We start from the raw sequence: 14,899 nt of genomic DNA, 5'->3' as shown, positions 1-14,899 counted from the left end.
CAATAAGTGTATTAGATTGCTGTACCCCTTCAGCTTTTAATCCTCCAGGTATGGAAGCAGAGCTGTCTAGAGAGGATATTATTGCAAAATATTTCTGTAGTTAGAAGAAACCTCTAGCACTGACTGTATGACTTAGTAGGATTCTTGGTTATATAGACCTTAGATATATGCCAATGTGTTGTTAATTGGTATTCCTGCAAGAGCAAAGTTCAAAATGAGATTCTTTGTCTTTGCAAAGGTATCTTGCTGAAGTAGCCATAATTAACATAAGAAACTTTAACTGTATTGTTTGCTTGGTGAATATTGCTAACATTTCAAAAGGGGTGACCTGAATGTAACCCAGACACACAGAAATAGAAATTATTTTCATTTAAACATTTTTGCCTTCCCTGAAACTCATTTTATGGAACTGTTTTATTATTAACCTCTTTCTGATGCAGACTATTTTCCTGTGGCTATATGATGTATGCCACATGAGCTTAGCCTCAGTTTCCTTCTGCTTCTCCAATCAACTCATCTGCATAAAATTTTAAAGATCTGCTTCTCCTTCTGCTTTGCAAAGTTGGTTCCAATCTTCTTGACATCAACGCAACCAGGATTTCTTTCTGTGCTCTTTGAGGTTTGAAAAATTATGCTTTCTGTCCTTCCAGAGGCAGAACTTTCCTGACCAGAGCTTTCATAGGGCTAGGTTTTGGGTTTCTTTCTTAGTTCCTTCACCTGTTTTTTGCTAACTTCTGGTTTTTCTCCAAGGTTTGCTGTAGTAAGAATCCGTAAGTGCACCTTTGCTTGGTGCTTGATATCTTTACAAGACTGTTCTGATAGTGCATGCTAACTTGTGAATATCTGGTTCTGGGGTTCTGACACATCCAGCTTTATGTGGTCCCTTAAATTATGTGATTCTTTACATTTAGAAGAAAGCTTCAAACAGTGATGGATCTTGTGTATAACCTCAGGTGCTTGCATTTGTTTTCTTTTGCGTGAGGATCGACAATAAGGTTTTAGACCTACGTGCACCTGAGGTGGACGAACACAGTAGCTTTCTGCTCTCTTCTCTGCATGCATATTCACTTACCAGGATACGTTCTCACACAAAGCTTCCTGTTTTGCTCTTTGTGTTTGCATTTAAATGGAAAATGTAGTTTTATTTTAAAGCTAATACATCTCAAAATGAAAGGGTTGTTAAATCCTAGTGGAGACCAGACTATGTGATTCCCTTCTGTTTATGAAAGATACTACTGTGTCCGAAGCCCATGGCTAACCCTACAACTGCAAAAGGGTTATAAATAGTAGGAAGGTTGTAGCAGCATGTGCAATGCATCCCAATGAGATTCTGATGCTTTCTGTTAGGAAAAAAAAACAGATTTCCTTGATAAATGGACAGAGATTCAAATGTTAGCCACAGGATTCACTATGAAGAAGGGAAACATTAAAAATGAAATGGGAAAGAATCTGAAAGAATTTACCATTGACTGTGGTGCTTTTTGCACAGTTGGACTTTGCTGCTGGGAGTAAGTGTAACCGAGACATCTGAAATGATTTTTTTCCCTGCTTTTCTGAAACTTTTGACCATGTGGGCTGAGCTTATAACAGGATATGAAACTGCGTATCATAGCTCTGATTTATATTCTTGGATAGAGCTATTATTAAGGTGTCATATGAACAGATGGGATCTGAATGATGAAGCTCGGATTGGGTAACTACCAGTTGAGAGGAAATGACTAATTGAACTTCAGAGAACAAGAAGTCTGTCTTCTTGCAGTCAAAATATGTGAAACAAAAATACATGTTTGTCCCTTCAATGTAGCTGAAGATCTGTTTCTTCTGCTTTGACAGCATGGAACCTTTATGTTCATGTTGGCAGCTTGTCTGACTGCAATAATATAGAACATACTGAAGTTTGTTTTAAATAGAGGCTGCATGTTTTTAAGATTACGTAAAGCAAAATATAAAGTATTGCTTTTTAACAGCTTAATGCAACTATTAGATGTCTTGTAAGTTCTGTGTGATCTGGACTATAATGATGGGGAAGTTCTTTACATTTCAAATCTAATTGTTGTGATTATAAACTGGGAACACTTGATGATTTCCCTCTCAGTAATATAAGCTATTTTTCATTGCCCTAGAGTCTAATGAAAAAATTTTGGACTTCTTATATTTTGTAACTACATTAAGCAGGCATCTTTAAGGTTCTTATTCTAAAACTGTGAAAGCTACAGAGGATGAATGCTCTAAAATGCATTACGTCGTAAAATAATTTGGATATCCTCAATTTTCACTTAGATTGGTTTTATTAACTTCTGCCTGTATCACAAACTCATCTTGTGTGTCATGTCAAAACTTCTATCAAGTGTAAGTGTCAATAATGTTAATTAATTGGCATAAATCAGCAATTTTAAAACTGTAGCACTTCAGGAATTTGAGTATGAACAGTGTGGATCAAAGCAGTGATTCATGTTGCTAACTGTATCATAACAGAGGACTTAACACATTCAGGTACTCTACCTGGAGCTTTAAAAACTATTTTGTGCACCTGGTTCATATCAATCTGTGATGTGTCTAGTTGAATGTTTAAATGACTAAAAAAAGTATGGGTTGCAAGTATAGGAAGAAAATCCAAACTACTAATGACAAAGCTATTTCATCGTTGGGTGGGAGGAGAGAATGAATACTTAACTAAATAGCAAAATATCACTATCGATATGTAACTTTTAAGCATATGGGTGCTGATCACTTTACCATGATTATCTTTTAAGAGTGGTTATATTATGGATAAAATGATGGCAGTTACTTTGTACTTCCATTCATTTACCAGCAACAAAATGATGAGTTTCTATAAATATTTAAAAGCCAGCAACTTTGTCGCTGCTACATAAGTTTCACTTCAGACCTATTAAGTGGAAGTTAGACATGAAAACAGAAGATACTCTATAGCAGCAAAGACTCTATGAGCACAGTCTGAAAATGAGTGCAAAAAGAAAAACAGAACAATTTCTTATTCTTTGGCAGATACTCAAGTCATCAAAGTTTAAGTGGCTACAGTTCACTTTAATGAAAAAAAACTCATTTTATGGAAAAAAATCTGTTCCTGTGGTTGACATATTTTTAAGGCTTTTTATTTTAATTGCTATTCAGCTTCTAATTGTCAGAGCAATTTGTAAATCACTCTGAATTTCTTCATTTTAGCTTGTTATCCTGAAAAAAAGAATGAGGGTCCAAATAGTTAGTTCACATATGCCAAAGAACAGTGCAATAGGATCTATATTCTCACTTTGATTTCTGTGTGTCTGAACTGGCATAATTAACATTTCATTATTTATGCAATTCTACTAAAATATAAGTTGATATGCTGAGAAATACTGTATTTGTCAGTACAAGTTGGCAAGGAACATTTGTATTCCTGTCCTCTTTACCACATTTCCTTACTACCAGATGCTACTTGGATGCGATATACTCTTGGTTATTGCTATATTTGTACATTTGCTCTGATATCCTTATATTAAATATACTATATTGTTGAAGAAGGTTTTTGGTTTATTCTTGAGATGCCTCTGCTCTGTAGCTAATTGCTATAGCCTTACTCATTTTCTGCAGTTGTGTAAGGAGTTTAAAAAACCCTGCAACATTAGGTTGGTTTGCATTCCAATTGATTTCAGGCTTCAAACTGTTTTTAAAAAACATAATTAACGTACTGAAAGCAGTTGGCCTCTGAAAGAATCTGCAAAAAGAAAGACTTGTTTTGTAAACTTCAGTTCAAGCAATTAACAATGAGTATTAAATGAAAAAAAAATCAGTCTTTGAAGTGAGCAAAAACTGACATTATTTTAAAATTAGAATTGTGTATTAGTTGTCTGCAAATAAATGTCTTTGCCCAGCTGCAAATCACAGGCGTTAAGGCCCCACAATCATGCGTCGCCACTAAAAACAATTCTCTTCCTGCCTTTTTTCCTTTGTAAATCTGTGCAGACTTCGGGGGTTTGTTTTGTTGTGTTTTCTTCCTTTGTTTTCATCACTGCATCCCTAACAACTTGGTGGGGAGCGTGGTTACAAAGCTATTGCAAGTAGATAGTTTTTTACTTATAAAAAATTAAGTTATATAAGATATATTTTAAATTCTTTTTTATGTTAGTTGAAAGAAGGTGATGAAATTGGTAGACATTGAAATTTACACTGGCAGGTGGAGTGAGTGAACAGCAGTATACCATGTTTCTCAGAATATCAAACATTTATCTCACATATCATGTCTGAAAAGTGCCAGTGTACATTTTCTGCTGAGATTTCTATTTTGGCCACAAAAATGTCCATTTTGGCCCCACGGCAAGATGTATTTTATTAGACATAACGACAGCTTGAAGTTGATGGTGCTGCTACAAGCATTAATCGTTAGTGTAAAGTGGCTGGGTTTTGTGCAGAAAAGATGATGACTTTTGTGGGTTTGGGTAGTTACACTACCTTCAGAGTACCTACCACTAAAAAAGCAGTTCTGTATTACTTTAAAAGATCTTTGGTATCAAAATACTGAACGTTTATATGTTGGTGTGTTAAATTTTATTATAGACATAAAAACCTGGAAGAACTTTTCAGTTTTTTCATGGAAGGAACATTGCATTTGAGTTACATGGTGCAGTGGGTGCATATCTAGTTATGTGGCATAGGAGTAGGAGAAGTTTCAGTTTCCTTAGAAGATGCAGTGGCTGGGAACAGACTATGAAGAAGAATTCATCCAGAGCAATTCATCAAGACTAGTTTACGTCCATGACTGAAAGCTACTGGGGATAATAAGTGAAAAGCATAAGGCAGAAGGATACTTGAGTCACGGGGAAAACAAGCAGAGTGGCCTGTAAAGTTTATTCCCTTCCAGAGCTTGAAATATTTCATCATTTCTGAGACTTGGCACTTTTTTCTGTCAGTAAACATTTATAAATCCCCAAGCAAAGTGATGGACTGTATAGAGGTGTCAGTCTATTGCTGTCACTTAGTTCAACCAACAACACTCACTGCTGTATTTCTCAATCAATTGTTTGACTAAGCCCATGCCCTTTGTGTGGCACTATGATACTGACTGGTGGGAGTTATTCTTCCAGTTTGCTTTTTATGACAGTTTAGAAAATTATACAATGCTTGAAAAACTTCCCAGATTACTTAGTAGCTGGAGAATTCATCTAATTGCCAGTTATTTAACTGCAGCCCAAGCAGGTATTGCTATCGAACTCTGACAATTCTTACGAAGTTGCAGAAATTCACACTTTATGCCTGTTTCGGATCTTGCCTTGGAATTCCCAGCATTGATTCTGATCAGACGATACTTAGTAAATCTGTATCTTCATGCAGTCCAGGGTTGCTGTAGGAGAAAAGGGAACTTTAAGTCATCATCTTGCTGTAAGACTTAAAGGGAGTAGGTTGTCTCCTCGCCTCTTTCTTATCTTCACAGTTTTTGCTTGGACTCGTGCCTTCCTCTGAATTTGTTGATGTGTATGAATTTAATATATGTATTTTGTCTACTAATTACTAGAGGTAGAACAAGCTCCTGTAATTCTTTAGATAATGCTTTTGAATTGGATAGGCTTGTTGGTTAGGTTTTGGAGGGGGTTGTTTGTTTTGTGGGTTTTTTCCCAGCTTGGAAAAGTTTGTAAAGTAGTGGAGGTAAGTGTTTGTGAAATAGCTGAGGGTACACATTTGGAAAGATGCAGCGTCATCCATTTGATGGCTTAACTAAATGGCCATCAAATAATTTCCTTTGTCCTTCGTTCAGTCTCAAAGATTTGATGAAGAAGCTTGCTTGGGCTAGAAACGTTTAAGTTCCCTAGACCCTACTTGAGTTAAGAGTGTACATACTAAATAACTGCAGTAAGCTAAATAACTTCAAATACCAGTAAGAAATTCATATCAAAGATGCCATTTAATGTTTAGAAAATGTAAATATGCTGAGCAGAATTTAGTAGTTCTGACTGGGGACTTGGAGTTGTCATTATCTTTACATGGAGTAGCATTAACAAAGTGACTCCAAAATGGGAAAAAAATCAAGTTCATTTTCTAATACTTTAGCTAGTACAATTGGTGGGGAAGAGGGAGTGTCTGTTTCTATTTCAAAACAAATGTGACAGTTCTGGAAAGCAGCTTTTTAAAATCAGTCTGACATATAAATAATCCTCAATCATGAAGCAGCAAAAACATTGCTTTGTTTCTGAAAGACAAAAAAAAATTGAAGGTGCACTTCTTGCCTTGAAAATGTCTCTTAAGATTACAATTAATATAGCACTAGACCAAAGCAGCAGTTCAATTTTACAATGCAAATTCTTCAGTAATGCTAACAAATTGAATATATGTTTTTAGAATAATTGGCATGCTTACTTTCAAATTCATACCAAATTTACTTTTTGTAGTTGATACCTGTAGGAATGAAGTCTACCTTTTTTCCTTTCACTGGTTCAGTAAATTTGTACCTTAAATTTATAGTAAACAATTTGTACGTTAAATTTATAGTAAACAATTTGTAAGTATTGGTTTATCTGTTATATTTGCTATTAATGTCTGCTTTTTTTCCCCTCTCTTCTTGTTTCTTATTTAGGTGTATGATTGCTGATGAGGTAAGTGATGATCCTGTTCCTCTAACAACATTTTTCTTGTTTTAATGTACTTCATGCAGATGTGACTTTTTTTGTTTGAGATGTGGGCAGAAAGGTTGGTAATGAAAGAAGCCTAATTCCTGTGATTTTCAGCAGATATTCTGAAAATATCTAAGTGGGGAAAAAAAATGAAACCTGACATAAGCTTAAGAGAATCTTTGAGAAAACTTAGAAGGTTACTTTTAATTGTACTTAGGTAGATTAAATCTCCTGTATTGTTAAAACTTAAAAATATTAACTCAGTTGATTTTTTTTTTTTTTAACACTTCATAATTGCATAGCTAGCTATTTTTAATGGATTAGGAGACATTCCTGGCTCAGAGGTGGATTTTGAACAGATACGCCTTCCAAAGATGAATTTTCTTAAATGCACTGATGAAGGAGTAATAGTGAAATTCATTACTTCCATACTTTTGAAAATTGATATTTTATTCCATATTAGGGAGATTTGAGACCAGCATTTGTTCCCACAGATAAAACACTTTTCTAATAGAGTATAATGTTCTTAATGTGTTGTCAGTGTAAAACCTCACTGAAAAAGAGGTAATGTTTGGGGATTGATATAGTCTCCCAATTCTAATTTGGGTATTCTTGAAGCACTGTGAGGGAGAGGGGGAGAGAGAGAGATGGATTACTGGGATTAATGAATCTCCTCATACTATAAAAATCTCATTACAGCTGGAGATAAACTATCCTGGCACAGAATGTGAAATTTCTGGAAACTGGAGAATACAAAAACATTCAGGGGAGGAAAAAAGGGAAGCTTGGGAAAAAACGAAATACCAGCAGTAGCTATTTGTTTATTAAAACAAAGTTTCTTAATTCCTTCCTTCAATGAGAAAATAAATGGTGTATAACTATGTTAGCATTAAAAAGTACTGCAAGATATATTTACTCCGAAGTAAATAATGTATATTTCATAATGACAATAGGTCTGGCATTGGATGAAGTATTGTGCAGTGGTGTGTATCTTGTGCTTGTTGACATATCTCTAAAATAAGAAGAAAATGTTGGTAAAAGAAAACATCAGTATTGTGAACTTGTATACAAAAAGAAGTTATGTATGAAAACTAGAGATCATATAATTACTGTACGTATACCTAGATTATGTAATTATGTAAGGATTAAAGTACAATAATATCTTTTCGAAAGGTATTCTAAAAATATGTTGCGATTCTTTCTTGGAGTGGGAACAGACAACATTGTTCCCCCAAAATTTCAGGATTTCCATGACTGAGAAAGATGTGTTTAAATCAAAAACCAAGACCAAAATATTTTCCACGGTTTTTCTTGTGTCTCACTTTCTTACGATCTAGACTGGTGATCAGCTATGTGGCATCTAGATTCAATTATGGGTGCACTACTGCCAAGAGACCTGCCTTTTATTCCCTGCTCATTTCAACTCAGTTGCCTGGATCATCACCAGTGCACCAGTGACTGGGCAGTCTGAGTTAGGGAGACAACTGTGGCAACAAACTAAAAATGAATGTGGGTTTGGTTTTTTTGGTGGGTTCTTTTTTTTAATGGATTTGTTTTCAGCTGGCTCAAGCGCTACTGGTGACACAAGGGGGGCTTGCAGGAAAATTTTAATGAAAACTTGGCAGTTTTTAACGAAAACTTAGTATCACAGTAGTTCTCTGATTATTTTTCTTACTAGAAATAGTAGAAATATTCATTATGTTCTCTTCTATACCTGGGAAATCTCCTCATGATATCATTACATCAGTCCATTTAAACTCAATACTGAGGATATAGGTAAGTTGTTCTTTTACGTCTGTACCGTGAGTAGTTAGATAGCAGCAAATCAACTCAAATATCTACTGGACTCTGTGGAAAACCTGAACAGAATATTTTAAGGCCAGTCTCTGCTTTAGTGCTTAACAGGAGTCCGGAACTATCTCTTGCCGTGTGAACAAGTAGAGAAAATAGCTGCATTCTTTGAGATCTTAGGGGTTTTATTTTTTTAAACAAAAGCCTAAATTCTGTATCTTATATTCATCTGTTGCTATCTACAGTCATAACTCATTAGACGGGAGCGTTCCTACCTCAGCAATATGAAGCAAGTACTTCCTTGTTAAATATATGTCTATGTGTTGTATCTTTACCCCTCACCCTGTCTGTAAATCTGAATACTCCACTAGGTGGACTTACTCTTCTGTGTCACAGAATAAAGAGAAACTGTTAGCTATGGTGAATGAAAGCAGTAGTTTCTTTTCATTGACCTACTGGGTCAAAAGCAGAGTTCTTCATATAGATCTTCCTTTGTTCTTCAGTTGCCTGTGCAACTCAGGACAAAGTTGTCATTTTTATGTTAAGAAGACATCCCATATTTTTCTTTCCTTTGCGTAGTGTTTTAAAAATGTTTTTGGTAGCATAACAAGTTAAAGAGTTTGATCTTAATAGCCTACCCTACTAAGGCCCTGAACAGAAAATCTTCTGAAACAAATAGAAATGCTTCTTTTAGCTTTATTGAGCTAACCAGATATAACATATGTATTAATCCATTTAAAGAGAAGCATCTTCTTTCATAAAAGATGATCTGTGGTAACAAATTGACAATGAAATAGATACTATGTAACTAGCTATTTGGCTTTGTTTCCTTTATCTGGTTCTGTCTTTGCAAAGTATTTTTGGCTCTTCTGAATGGAATATGCTTTGTAAGCAGACTTCTATTTTTAATTTTTTTCTTTTCTTTTCCTTTCGCAGATGGGGCTAGGTAAAACAATTCAAGCAATTGCCGTTTCCTATTACTATAAAAACGAATGGCCTCTCTTAATTGTAGTGCCCTCATCTCTGAGATACCCTTGGGTTGATGAGATGGAGAAGTGGATTCCAGAACTCTCTCCAGAAGATATTAGCATCATTCAGAATAAAACTGATACTGGGTGAGTAAAGTTTGTTATTCTTCTACAGAAAGGCTTGTTCAACCCCCCCGCTCAAGCAGGGCCACCTAGAGCCAGTTGCCCAGGACTGCGTCCAGGTGGTTTTTTTAGTATCTCCAAGGATGGAGACCCCACAACCTCTTTGGGCAACCTGCTCCAGTGCTCAGTCACCCTTGCATTAAAAAAAAAAGTGTTTCCTGATGTTCAGAGGGAACCTCCTGTGTTTCAGTTTGTGCCCATTGCCTCTGGTCCTGTCACTGGGCACAAAAGAAAGGAGCCTGGCTCTGTCCTCTTTGCACCCTTCCTTCAGGTATTTACATACGTTAATAAGATCCCCCTGAGCCTTCTCATCGCTAGGCTAAACAGTCCCAGTCAGTCTTTCCTCGTAGGAGAGGTGCTCCAGTCCTTCAATCATCTTCATGGCCCTTCGTTGTACTCTTTCCAGTACCTCCATGTCTCTCTTGTACTAAGGAGCCCAGAACTGGACACAGCACTCTAGGTGTGGCCTCACCAGTGCTGAGTATGGGGGTAGAGTCACCTCCCTCGACTTGCTGGCGATACTTTGTCTAATGCAGCTGAGAATACCATTCACCTTCTTTGCTGGAAAGGCACAGTGCTGGCTCGTGTTCAACTTGGCATCCACCAGGACCTCCAGGTCCTTTTCTGCTAAGCTGCTTTCCAGCTGGGTGGTCCCCACATATATTGGTGCACGGGGTTGTTCCTCCCCAGGTGCAGGACTGTGCACTTCTCCTTGTTGAACTTCAGGAGGTTCCAGTCAGGGCACTTCTCCAGCCTGTCGAGGTCCTTCTGGATGGCAGCATGACCCTCTGGTGTATCAGCCACTCCTCCCAGTTTTGTATTATTATATTATGGTAGTTATTCATCTCCTTTGAAATTGAGAGGTCTGGTTTTTGCAAAGTGGCAAGTGCTTGTCTGCTGAAAATTAGATTACTTCAGTGTGTCTCAAATTGAACACACACAGTTATTTCTCAACTGATGAATTAGCTTGTATTCATTAGCTTCTGCAAAACATTTTGAACACATTTTTTGAAAACTTCTGGTATACATTACAAAATAAGGAAGTAATTACTGTTAAAATTCTATTTAGCGCACTGAGAAAATTTATAAGTTAGAATAAATACTCCCTAAATAACTGAAAAGATCATCATGACCTAGGCTTTCTATCTTTAGATTTAATAGCATGAATTCATCAGAGAGACTATAAGTCTAGTGTGTTATTAGAATAACTCTCCTATTACACTGAATTACAAGGGTATTTTTTAGTCTGCTTTACTGTAAATGACTTGGTTGATTTCATGGTAATGTCTAGATGTTGTTCTAAAACTTCTGGATAAGGAAAAGTGATCTTCACGTTGTCTGGGGAGTATCAGAAAGTGACTTGACCGCCAAGATGCGCAGATGAGACAGTAGCTTGGAACCTTCCTTGTGTAACCAGAGAAATCCAACTGAAAATGCATTTTAAAAGCTGAATCAAGGAGTAATTGCTACTGATAGTCAAAATTTAAGTTTATCATAGGAATATGGGAACTAAAATAAGGATCTAATGAGCCTTTTTTTTTTTTAGGCTATTTAGCTAAAACACACACAAACTTAATGCTTATAGCGCTGAATGCAGAAAGGAGAAATGTGGAATAAGGGAAATGATGGCAACAGTAAATGGCAAACAGAATTCTGTTCATTTTATCTTTTAAGATTTTTAAAAGGAGTAAACATTATTACTTACAACAAGGGAAGAGGAAAACTTGGGTTTCTGCTTGTTTATCTCCCAGGAGGCTTCCTAGCTATAGGTGAGGTAGCTGTTGAACTAATTAATATTTTAACTTTAAAAAGTGTTTTATGCATTTGCAAGAAAATGCAAATGCAAAAATACAGCTGCCAAACTTGGTTTAGCATTTTGTTAAATTCTGCTTCCATATGTTCAGCTTTGATTTATCTCAGTTCAATACTTTGTTTTTCTTCAAAACTTCAGCAATAAAATTTACTGCTTAAATGTTGTTTAACTTGTTAATTTAAACAGGTTAAAATGTACTTAGGCATCAATTTATGTTCTTATAATTTCTAACTAAATTTGAAACTGGATGTTTCTTTGTGGTGGGTTGACCCTGGCTGGATGCCAGGTGCCCACCAAAGCCGCTCTGTCACTCCCCCTCCTCAACTGGACAGGGGACAGAAAATAAAACGAAAGGCTCGTGGGTCGAGATAAGGACAGGGAGAGCACTCACCAATTACCGTCACGGGCAAAACAGACTCGACTTGGGGAAAAATTAGTTTAATTTATTACTAGTCAAATCAGAGCAGGATAATGAGAAATAAAACCAAATCTTAAAACACCTTCCCGCCCACTCCTTCCTTCATCCCGGGCTTAACTTTACTCCTGATTTTCTCTACCTCCTCCCCCCGCCGAGCGGCGCAGGGGGACGGGGAATGGGGGTTTGGGTCAGTTCATCACACGTCGTTTCTGCCGCTCCTTCCTCCTCAGGGGGAGGACTCCTCACACTCTTCCCCTGCTCCAGCGTGGGGTCCCTCCCATGGGAGACAGTCCTCCATGAACTTCTCCAGCATGAGTCCTTCCCACGGGCTGCAGTTCTTCATGAACTGCTCCAGCGTGGGTCCCATCCATGGGGTGCAGTCCTTCAGGAACAGACTGCTCCAGCGTGGGTCCCCTGCGGGGTCACAAGCCCTGCCAGCAAACCTGCTCCAGCCTGGGCTCCTCTCTCCACGGGGCCACAGGTCCTGCCAGGAGCCTGCTCCAGCGTGGGCTTCCCACGGGGTCACAGCGTCCTTCGGGCATCCCCCTGCTCCGGCGTGGGGTCCTCCATGGGCTGCAGGTGGATATCTGCTCCACCGTGGACCTCCATGGGCTGCAGGGGGACAGCCTGCCTCACCATGGTCTTCCTCACGGGCTGCAGGGGAATCTCTGCTCTGGCGCCTGGAGCACCTCCTCCCCCTCCTTCTTCACTGACCTGGGTGTCTGCAGAGTTGTCTCCCTCACATCTTCTCACTCCTCTCTCTCTGGCTGCAACCGCTACTCCCCTGTAACTTCTTTTCCCTTTCTTAAATCTGTTATCCCAGAGGCGCTACCACCGTCGCTGATGGGCTCAGCCTTGGCCAGCGGCGGGTCTGTCTTGGAGCCGGCTGGCATTAACTTTATCAGACATAGGGGAAGCTTCTAGCAGCTTCTCGCAGAAGCCACCGCTGTAGCCCCCCCCGTTACCAAAACCTTGCCACGCAAACCCAATACATTCTTGAATAAATTGGTTCCATTAAGAATAAGTAATTTTATTTGTAATTTTTTTTAATCCACCCTTCGCAAAGGGTTAGGGGAAATTCTTGTTTTCCTGGTTGCTACATTTATCTGTACAGTAGCAGCCAGAGTCTGTAGTGTGTTGACCACAGTGCCAGTGCTCTAACCATTGCCTCCTCTTCCACATCCAGAAGCATGAATGTGCACATGCACATACTTTCTTCCTCTTGCATACTCAAGGAAGCTTCAACTTAGTTGTTTTTTTGATCTGTTGCTACTGGAGAACAAATAAAAATCATGCCAGCAGAGTGGTAGTGTCTGACAGATGGGTAGACCAGCTATGACTCTCATTCTGGTGACTTGTTTGTCTAACAACTTTAAGAGTTCCTGTGCTGCTCAAAGGCTCCTGAAGGGCCACAGTGCTTTCTAGTGATTTAAAATCAGTTCATGTCTTGGGCTTATATATGTCTTCAAATTTATTGTAAGAAGTTCCTTTCCAACTAAATACTAATTTTTCATCTTGTGCCTTGTTGATTCCCTGCTTCCAGTTTTTTGTTTTCTTCATATTCTGTTCGAGCAAAAAAGCTGGATAGACGGCTCTGATACAAATGTTTTTTTTCAGATGGTGAGGTTCAGCCCAGGCTGTACTTTTACAGTACCCAAATACTGAGAGACAGTCTAGTTAGTCACCTTAGGCTGCTGGTAAGGTGACTCTTTGTACACAGAGCAGTAGATAGCTTGTATAGAGACATTATTACTTCAGGTGTTTGGGTGCTGTTTACATAGTGTGGTGATAATGATCTGACTTGTGTGTGTAAATTTTTATCCAGAAAGTGGATTTGTCCCATGCGATACTCCTGGAAAGGAGCACAAGTTGAAACGATGCAACCAGATAAATGAAATTCCTTTTAAATGCAATGTATGTCTTCTGAAAATGGTTATGAAATGTGTGAGATTTATAAGTGTGAGATGCTAGAATGTTTTAAACACAAGCTGTTACTATTAGCCTGACAGCCCACTAATGAATCAATCCAAAAGGTGTCATACATACCTTCGTAAAAAAAAAAAGTAGTTTGGCATAATTCCTTTGCTATATTAATTTTCCTACAATGAAAATTTACTAAGAAAACTTCTGGATTTTCTCTTTTAGGAGAATATCAACCAGCAAAGTAACGGTTCTGGGGTATGGCCTGTTAACTTCTGATGCACAGACTTTAGTAGACACTTTGTACAGGCAGAACTTTAAGGTAGTTGTGATTGATGAATCACACTATATGAAATCCAGAAATGCCACCCGCAGCAAGATTTTGTTGCCAATTGTGCAGAAAGCTCTTAGAGCTATTCTTCTTACTGGAACTCCTGCTCTAGGAAGACCTGAAGAGGTATTTGATGTATTGTGTTTTGTTGTATTTTTGTAAGGATGGTATCAGTAATAAATGAACAATTTTGTAGTTTTCTTGAATATATACGGTTACATGCATTATGACATCAAACAGTGCACTAGCTGCATTGTGCTAGGAAGCACAAGTATAAGAAACTAAAACAATGTCTTTTAGTTTTAGTTGATTATATTGATGTTTTACAAACTTGTTTCAAGCTCATGCACAGGTGACTTGAGACAGTGTTTCTTACAAGAAATTAATCTCACATGTAACAGACTGACTGTTGGGTGAAACAGAAGATAAAGAGCCTAAGTAGAGAACTATTTGTTTCTACTGGGTAGGAGAGTCCTTGGTAGACAAGAACTTGTATTAAATCTTCTACTTCATCATCTGATATAGGAAGTCCTTTGTTTATTGCTGGTCTTTTGAATATTCCTAATGTTCACAGGTATTACATAAGTGGAAAAAAATATATCCTGTGCTTGTTGCAGTCCAGAAGGACAAATTTTCCTTTGACGGAAGTTCAACTTATGGAATTGGGAAGGAGCAGAGAAGAAACCAAAAATCGCTTGGGTTTTATACTGAACCCAAGAAAACTGCCTTTATTTATCAAATGTAGAAATAAATGGAATATAAGAGCTGATTTGTATGCAGGGAACTTATAAGAATTGTATAAATAATATTTTACATTTTAAAGTTTCTTGTTGTGCAAACTTATGCCAAGACCCTTTAATAATTTAATTTGTT

General features: G+C 37.7%; 1 protein-coding gene across 1 annotated transcript in view; it reads left to right on the top strand.

Annotated features, from left to right (window-relative positions):
* ZRANB3 (zinc finger RANBP2-type containing 3) overlaps positions 1-14,899 on the top strand; it is a 48,124-nt gene that overhangs the window by 10,000 nt on the left and 23,225 nt on the right. Inside the window, exons 2-4 of the mRNA XM_050900375.1 lie at positions 6,566-6,584; positions 9,330-9,508; positions 13,921-14,152. Coding sequence (XP_050756332.1) covers positions 6,566-6,584; positions 9,330-9,508; positions 13,921-14,152 — 430 coding nt within the window. The remainder of the gene's footprint in view (positions 1-6,565; positions 6,585-9,329; positions 9,509-13,920; positions 14,153-14,899) is intronic.

This window comes from Gymnogyps californianus, chromosome 7 (genome assembly GCF_018139145.2).
Source record: "Gymnogyps californianus isolate 813 chromosome 7, ASM1813914v2, whole genome shotgun sequence".
Classification (NCBI taxonomy): domain Eukaryota; kingdom Metazoa; phylum Chordata; class Aves; order Accipitriformes; family Cathartidae; genus Gymnogyps; species Gymnogyps californianus.
The sequence above is the reverse complement of the archived record's forward strand: the minus strand, read 5'-3'. Positions and strand labels throughout refer to the sequence as shown.